The sequence below is a fragment of the Narcine bancroftii genome, chromosome 2 (genome assembly GCF_036971445.1).
Source record: "Narcine bancroftii isolate sNarBan1 chromosome 2, sNarBan1.hap1, whole genome shotgun sequence".
NCBI classification, from domain to species: Eukaryota; Metazoa; Chordata; class Chondrichthyes; order Torpediniformes; family Narcinidae; genus Narcine; species Narcine bancroftii.
In genome coordinates this window covers 311,988,089-311,996,624 of record NC_091470.1, presented here as the reverse complement: position 1 = coordinate 311,996,624, position 8,536 = coordinate 311,988,089, and the positions used below count along the sequence as shown (strand labels likewise).

The window sequence follows — 8,536 nt, the reverse complement described above, 5'->3', positions numbered from 1 at the left end:
TATCTACAACTCTTATAATTTGACATGCCTCTATCAGGTACCCCTAGGCTTTTGCTGCAAGGAAAAACAAACAGCCTATCTTTTCTCTCCTTATAACCAAAGACTTCCATCCAACCAACATTCTTGTATATTTCTTTGCAATCTTTCCAGTTTTGTGACCAGAACAGCACATAGTATTCCATGTGTGGTTGAACTAATGTTTCCGAAGTTGTAACATTATGCCTCAACTTTTATATACTATGCCCTAACACAGTGGTTCACTCAACCTTTATCTTTCCACTCGTGTACCACTTTGAGTAATCCCTATGCCATCGGTGCTCTGTGATTAGTCAGGGATTTCTTAAGGTGGTATGTGAGTGGGAAGGGAATGTTGAGAATCACTCCTCGAGACCTAATTGTTACTGAAATATTTTGCTTGAGTAAAATTGTCATTGGCCTATTTCCTTTGGAATTATGAAATCGTGCATATAATGAGTCAGTTAGATATGGTTAAAATAGTGGTTCTCAAAACTTTTTTTCCACCCACATACCACCTTAAGCAATCTCTTACTAATCACAGAACACTTATGGAATAGGGAATACTTAAAGTGGTATGTGAATGGAAAGTAAAAGGTTGAGAACCATTGGTCTAAAAGCAAGATCATCCTATGCCTTTCAGGTTTCACCAACATTGGTACACCAACATTCCCTAGCACACTATTATTTACTGAATATGACCTTTCCCTATTTGATTTTCCATATTTCATCACATCAGGTATTGTAGTGTCTAGATTGGGTTTGGGACAGTTGTAGAGGTGTTAAGCTAAGTGTTGAGTAATAATAAAAGGCTTGTAATGGATTATATCATATTTTATATTGTCTATAGATATGTTTTTGAAGGAGATAGATTGTGGGAGTAGTGTAGATCACAAACAAACAAACACTTCACAAAACAGATCTCATTTAAAATGCAAGAGTTTTGCGGAAAGTGAGTCATTCACGCACCAAGAGCATTTGCAAAAACAATCAAACAAGGAGGCTGCTTTGCTAAAGAATTTCAAAAGCAGATATAAATGGATTATTGTTTTGAAAGTAACAGATGAATGGACTCAGAAGTTTGGGTCCAGTGCCTCTAACTGTCTGGTTGCAGTTGCTGTTCATACAAGGTCATGTGGTTTTGCAAGCAGAGAGAGAGAGAGAGAGAGAGAGAGAAAGAACTGGTTTCTTCAGTCATGGAAAGCTGGCAGCATGTTGAAACTCCATTTTGAAGATGGGTTGTGAGTTCCGAGTTCAGCCTGTTGAATATCCTTGTGGCCCATACAAGAGGAAATGACTGGCTAGAGTATTTCACCTGAAATAAGGGAAACAAAAGGAATGCTGTAGTGACCTACAGAAGAAGAGGTTATCATTTGGAAAACCCTGATGGGGCAAGTTTCTTTGGCAAGACACTTAAGTGGCTAATCGGAATAAATCAGTTTGTGTGTGTGTCCAATGAGCAACGAATCTCTCTGAAACCAACAAGAACCTTCCTGAGTGGTAACCAATTACCTTTAAGCTCCAGAGGTTGGTGAAAATTCATAAATGTTAAATTCTGTGCATAGTATAAGAATTCCCTGATACCGGTGAACTTGGAGGAGTGAAAAGTGAATTGAAGAACTTTTCTGAACTTATACACAAGAGATACACATGTGCTTAGAATTAGTTAAAATTTGATCCTGTTTTTATGCTTAAACAAAATTAAAAATGACTTTTGTTTAAGTAATCATTTGTCTTGTTGAAGTTCTATTGCTGCTGGGTTTTGGGGTCCTCTGGGCCCATAGCATGCTTAAAAACATAATCATGTTAAGGGGTCATTTGGGTTACATGTAATTATTTTTAAACACATAAATAGCAAAAGAAGATTGGGGTTGATAGGGGATCTGCATTTAAGTGAGTAAATACAAGTTCTTGGGATTCACTATCTCAGAGGATCTTTCCTGGATCCAGCATGCTAATAGCATCATGAAGAAAGCATGTCAGCGCCTCTACTTCCTCAGAAGTTTGCAAAGTTTTGGTATGACTTCACCAACCTGGCAAATTTCTACAGATGTGTGGTGGAAAGTGTGCTGATGGGTAGCATCATGATCTGGTATGGGGATACCAATACCCCTGAGTGGAAAGCTCTGCAAAAGGTAGTGGATAAAGCCCAGGACATCACAGGCAAAATCCTCCCTACCATTGAGAATACTGCTGTCAGTGATGAGCATCAATCATTAAGGATCCACACCACCCAGCACATGCTCTGTTCTCACTGCTGCCATCATGAAATAGGTATAGGTGCTGCGAAACTCGCACCACCAGGTTCAGGAACAGCTACTGCCCCTCCATCATCAGACTCTCAAACTCTCTGATTGAGTTTAAGGACTCTTACTTTTGCACTTTATTGATTTTTTTTCTCTCTTTATATTGCACAGTCACCTTGTTTACATTTATTTACATGTATACACATCTTCTTGAGTACAGTTTTTTGTACTATGAATAAGTGGTAATTCTGCCTCACCCACAGGAAAAAGAATCTCAGGGTTTTATGTACTCTTGACAATAAATTTGAACTTTGAAAGGCAATCTTGTAGTGGCAGAGTGTATAGTGTCTGAGCTTTAAAACATAAAATAGTTAAAGTGAAAGCAGTATTGAAATTGGAGAATATTTATAAAAAATCAACAGTTATTAAAGTAGAAAAGTCACCTAGTCCAGAAATAGGATTAATGGAGTAGGAAAGATGAAAAATGTGAACAAAAACAAATAATATATTTTTTTGATATATATAGTGGCCTCCATTATGTTTGGGACAAAGACACTTATTTCCTTTATTTGCCCTTGTGCTCCACAGTTTTAAATTTGTTATCAAACAATTCACATGTGATTAAAGTGCACATTCCAGATTTTATTTGAGGTTATTTGTATATCTTTTAGTTTGACCATGTAGAAATTACAGAACTTTTTGTACATATTTCCCTCATTTCATGGCACCATAATGTTTGGGACATTTGGCTTCCCAGGTGTTGTGAGTACTCAGGTATGTTTATTTCATTTGTTTGGTTACAAATTTAAAACTGGAGCACAGGGCCAAATGAAGAAAAAAAAAGTGACTTTGTCCCAAACATTATAGAGGGCACTCCATGTTAACAGCCAAAGATTTGAATTGATATGGATGAACACGATCTGCAGAATCTATGATATGTGGGATTATAGATAACAAGAGTGGGATAGTAATAGGCTTCTAAATATCCAGGTTGTTGAAATGGACATCTGCATTTTAGATGAATTTCACCATAAGGAAATGTGATGATCAGATACATTGTGAATTCAATGATTAAGATCTTGAAGTCCAAAAGCTCAGATCTGGGAATGTGTTTACATGAACATTAGAAGATGATGCAATAAATTGAGGAAGTTGTGAAAATGCACGTTGATATCTTGAGTTTATTAATGGAGAAATACAAAAGAAAGGAACTATACAAACCTTTTAAAAACAATTCTTGGCAACTCACTTCAGGGGGAAGATCAAGGTTTACAAAGGTTGCAAAGTTATTTAGTATGACGGCAACAAGCAATGACCACAATCCACACAGTAGAAAAATGGAAAAGTTGTGGTTCCGAAGAGCAGAGAGGTGGCAAAGCCTTTAAATTTATGAAAAATTTGGAAGATGGAAAAAATGAGATATTAACTCAAACTACAGTAAGATTGGTAATTGAACAGTTGAAATAATTTTTTTTTAAAGTGATTGTCAATAAAAAACAAAAACAACACAGTTGTGATTTGGAATGAATGGTTTGAAAGTACTCTATAGCAAGCATAGGGGATTGCAGAACTACCTGAAAAGAAGTAAACTTCAGGGCTGCAGGGAAGGAACAGAAAATGGTTTATCAGCAATATATAAATATGCTGGAGAAACTCAGCAAACACACTGAATCCATAGGAAGTAAAGTGTAACCAGCATATCAGGCCTAAGCCCTTCATTAAGAATGAATGAATGATTCCTGAAATTCTTTTATATATATAAATAAATAGAATTGCAGTTAGCAATTATTCTTAATACTGTATCCCTCTCCTTACTTTCCTGAACCTCTACCACCTCTTCACTTGCACAAATGTCCTTCAAATCTTTTATTAATTTTACCATCAACCAATACTAAAAGAGGAATATTCATCACATTGCAGCTGGAACATTACTGGATGATGTTAATTACAGTGTGAGGTCCAAATTCATCTCCAGTGTGATTTTTATCCTTTTGGGGTTGAAAAATGTCAGCTTTACTTACTCACCATCTTTGTTGCCCCAGATTCAAGTTACTTAATGGGCAAAACATCAAAATGCATTTTTGTGAGATCTGTGACCTCCTGTAATTTCCTCATCTATTTTGCCTTAAGGGAAGGATCATTGGACACACTAAACTTCTAAACATGAGGAACATTCTATCTTGCTGATCAAAATCTCTGCCAGTCTCACAGTTTACTGTTCACTAATACATTATGGAGATCATTCAAATGCCAATCTCAAAGACAGAACATATCATTCACATCTTTTTACCTGCTGGTGCTGGCAGAGTGCATAGGTTTTTATCTGCATTGTAGATTTCCCAAAGATATGAGGAATTTTAAGTTGCATTCATTTGATATTAATCTTTGCGGAGACTTTACTGACAATCTTCTGCTTGAGTGTCTGGATGGATCCCAAAATGGTTTCCATCTACCTTGCATAAAGAATATGCCTCCTTCTGCAGTTATTGCTTTTCATTATTCATTATTCTCTTAGCTGGGAGAGTGATGCGTGTGAAGGCAGTGATGATAAAATTAGGACAATTGCCTGAAGCTGTACTGTTAATACTGATCAGCCTCTTGGACCATTGTGAGTTTTTGAAATAACTCAGAGTTTAGTTTTGCTTCTCTTTTCTCATTGCTTTGCAAATTATTGCATTTTTAGCATCTCCAGGTACTAAGCTAATTTTCAAATACTGTAACATGTTCTAACCTATAAGTAACCTTCTTTTCTAATGTTGTTTCAAGAATCATTTTTGCACCGAACATTAGGGGTCATTCCTTGCTACCCTTGTATCTAATGGCACGACCTTTTACACCTGTCAGAGTAACAAAACAGGGTCTTTGTGAATTTCGCAATTCACTTTTCAATCCTACATACAGTGCTCTCAATGACATTTGGGATAAAGAAAATATTTTTCCCTTTATACAGTGCTTGTGCTCCACAGTTTTAAATTTGTAATCAAACAATTCACATGTGATTAAAGTGCACATTCCAGATTTTTTAGCGATATTGGCGTACATTTTGCTTTGACCATGTAGAAATTACAGCACTTTTTATACCTCATTTCAGGGTATCATAGCATTTGAGACATAACCATGGTATGTATATTAAAAGTAGTCGTAGTTAGTACTTTGTTGCATATCATGTATGTATTGATTGCTTGAAGTCTGTGACTCACAGATGTAACCCGCTACTGAGTATCTTCTCTGGTGATGCTTTGCCAGGCCTCTACTACAGCCATCTTCAGTTCTTGCTTGTTTCAGGGCATTTTGGAATTTCTCTTCGTTGAGATGAGAATATTTCTGTCATCAGCAGTGGAGATCTACCTTGGCCATTCTGGCCCTTTTGTGATTACTGAGCTCACCAGTACACTGAGTCTTCTTAATGATGTTCCAAGCAGTTGATTTTGGTAATCCTAAGATTTGGGTGGTGACTCTTTCGGTTTTATTCTTGTTTCTTCAGCTTCATAGTGACTTCTTTGACTTTCATTGCCGCAAGTATGGTCCTTGTAAAAAAATATGGCAATTACAGACTCCAAAGGTGTTCAAAAGCTTAGAAGCAAGCCTGGATCTCTTATACCTGCACCCATGAAGTAATTAAACAAACCTGAGTAATCACAAAGACCTGTAAAGCCAAATGTCCCAAATATTACAGTGCCTTGAAATGGGAGAACTATGTATAAAAAGTGCTGTAATTTCTACATGGTCAAACCAAAATTAACCTTGAATAAAATTTAGAATGTGCATTTTAATTACATGTGAATTGCTAATTACAAATGTAAAACCGTGGAGCACAGAGACAAATAATGTTGTCCCAAATATTATGGAGGGCAATATATCAATTCTGATTCCTTCAATCTTTAAAAAAAGCAGATTATAACAACTCATTTTTATTTTGTTTCATTAAATGTTACACTATTTTTAATTTTTAGTGAACTAATGAAAAACAGTTTTTGTAATAACATGAGTAAATACATTAACTTATCTGGAATTATGTGGATTAATATTGAACTTAAATGTTAATTTCTCAATGAAAATGATGCACATTTCAAAACACTAGACCAATTTTAAAAAAGTAAACCTTTTTATTTATATTTATATATATATATTTATATGTGTATGTATATATAAAAGAAATACAAAATTTCAACACAATGAAAATATTATCATGGCATTTCAGTTTTTTCTGAGCCTTCCGCTTGTGTCACTGTCTCAGGTATATTGGAAGTAAGTAATGTCCTTCTGTTGTAGTGTCCCTTAATTATGCCGGAGTTGTTGTTTTCATTCAGAATTTGTTTTTGTTTTTGTCTGTTTAGTGACTGTACAAGTCCGAGGACAACAACAGCCAACGAGTATTGACTGGTTAGCTTCCTTGGTTGCATGATAAGTGGATTTGGCTGCACTCTTCCCAGAAGAAAATAGGTTTTAATCTTTCCTTCTTGTTCACTTATCCCTTTGACATATATTTCACCCCTGTATTCAAAGGCAAATCCTTTGTCCTTCAGGATAAGGTATGTATCTTCAGGCACTTGAATTTTGCCACTAATGCCTGTGCTGTCCATACGGCTTGCTAAATTTACAGTTTTACCCCAGATATCATATTGAGGTTTCTTGGCGCCAATAACCCCTGCAACGACTGATCCATGGCTAATACCTGGAAGTAGAAGTGCATTATTAGGTAAATTACTCACTACTTCAATGCATTAAATCCTCCAGAAGTGACAATTGATGTCATGACAACCTAATTATTAATTACTCACGTTGCATATATTTTATTTTCTAAAAATATATTTTATTATGAACTAAACCCATAAGATTTAGAGTACATCTTAAATAGTAATGTTTTGACATCACAAGAAAAGAATTAGGCAGATTTGTTCAAAAGAACAGATTTAACATGTTACAACTGAGCTTGATCTGGCTTTGACTTTGTCCCATTCATATGTTTTCTAGCAAAGATTGAGCACTGATCATAAGTAGAGACTAGGTTTGATTTTTTTTTAAGCCTCTAATTACTGTTCTAGATTAAATGTTGGCAGAGACCAGATTTTCACTCAGCAGGTCACACAGCATCGATAGGAAGTAAAGGATAACCCACGTTTCAGGCCTGAGCTCTTTGTCAAGGTATGAGCAAAAGACTGGCAGACTTGTCTGCACTATGAACAAAACACAAGAGCAACAATTTCCAATTATATATTGCCCCTAACATAGCAAAAAATACCCAAGTGTAGTACCATATAAAAAAAATGAATAGGCCCCTGAGCCCACCATAATTGCACCAATCATGATGAATTCAAAAATGAGGAACATAAAATACTATCAGTTTACTGAGAATTAATGATTGAATCTGCTCTAAAGCTCCTGATAAATTACTTCAGTTATATTATATTTATCTTGGAGCATGCAAAGACAATATATCTAAAACTTAATGTAATATGATCTTGGAAAATAATCCAGTAATTACAGCTGAATCCTTTTAATGCTGTGGCCCAATTTTAAAAAAAATCAAGAATCATAGATATTTTATACAATACACACTACCTGCCAGTATGAGTCACTGTGTAATACTTTATAACTGGGAGAACATGGAGACGATAATTAAATGTGAGGAAATGATTTTAAAATGCTGTATTACATTTGTAAAATTATTACACTGACGTGTTTATGTATGCTACTTGTGTGGGGCTAAATGGGTCATGGAAAGATGCTACAGTCGTTAAGGTGTTTAATAATGGACTGAAGGACATAAATATTTACTTCAAATATTTGTGAACTAAAATGAGCTATTTATCAGAATAATTTTAATTTTGGACAGAGGAAGAAATACCAGTTGAAGTTACATGTCTAAATTCAGCTTTCTGTAAAAACTAATTGATAGATAAGAAGTGGTACATGATCTTAAAGGCATGGTTAAACAGAACATAGAGAAAGATAAGAACTGCAGATGCTAAAATCTTAAGTGAACAAAGAGAAATTGGAGGGATGCAGCCTCTAAGGAGAGAAATGGTCAGTGAATACAGCAGGAATAGGCTCCTGAGCCCACCATAATTGCACCAATCATGATGGCAAGCTCAATTAATTTCATCTGTCTGCACATAGACTCTTTCCCTCTATTTCCTGATTGTTCCTGTGTCTGTCCAAATGCCTATGAAATGTTTTTGTATCTGCTTCTACAATCCCTCTTTTTAATCTTTCCCCCTCTCAACAAGTTCATGCATTCTAGTATTTGACATTTCTACCCTTTGAAAGGACTA

The 8,536-nt window shown here is 35.5% G+C and overlaps 1 protein-coding gene and 1 long non-coding RNA gene across 9 annotated transcripts in view; one reads left to right on the top strand and one right to left on the bottom strand.

Moving 5' to 3' along the window:
- LOC138755523 (uncharacterized) overlaps positions 1–8,536 on the top strand; it is a 143,406-nt gene that overhangs the window by 3,055 nt on the left and 131,815 nt on the right. For 6 of the 8 annotated variants that reach the window (XR_011352360.1, XR_011352359.1, XR_011352365.1 and 3 more), the window contains exon 2: positions 6,599–6,793. This is a non-coding gene — a long non-coding RNA (uncharacterized lncRNA). Of the gene's footprint in view, positions 1–6,598; positions 6,794–6,875; positions 6,961–8,536 lie in introns of all 8 variants that reach the window. The other 2 variants (XR_011352364.1, XR_011352363.1) reach the window with 2 other exon arrangements.
- The window catches only part of adcy8 (adenylate cyclase 8 (brain)), a 102,944-nt gene continuing 100,856 nt past the window's right edge, over positions 6,449–8,536 (bottom strand). Inside the window, exon 18 of the mRNA XM_069921665.1 lies at positions 6,449–6,936. Coding sequence (XP_069777766.1) covers positions 6,449–6,936 — 488 coding nt within the window. The remainder of the gene's footprint in view (positions 6,937–8,536) is intronic.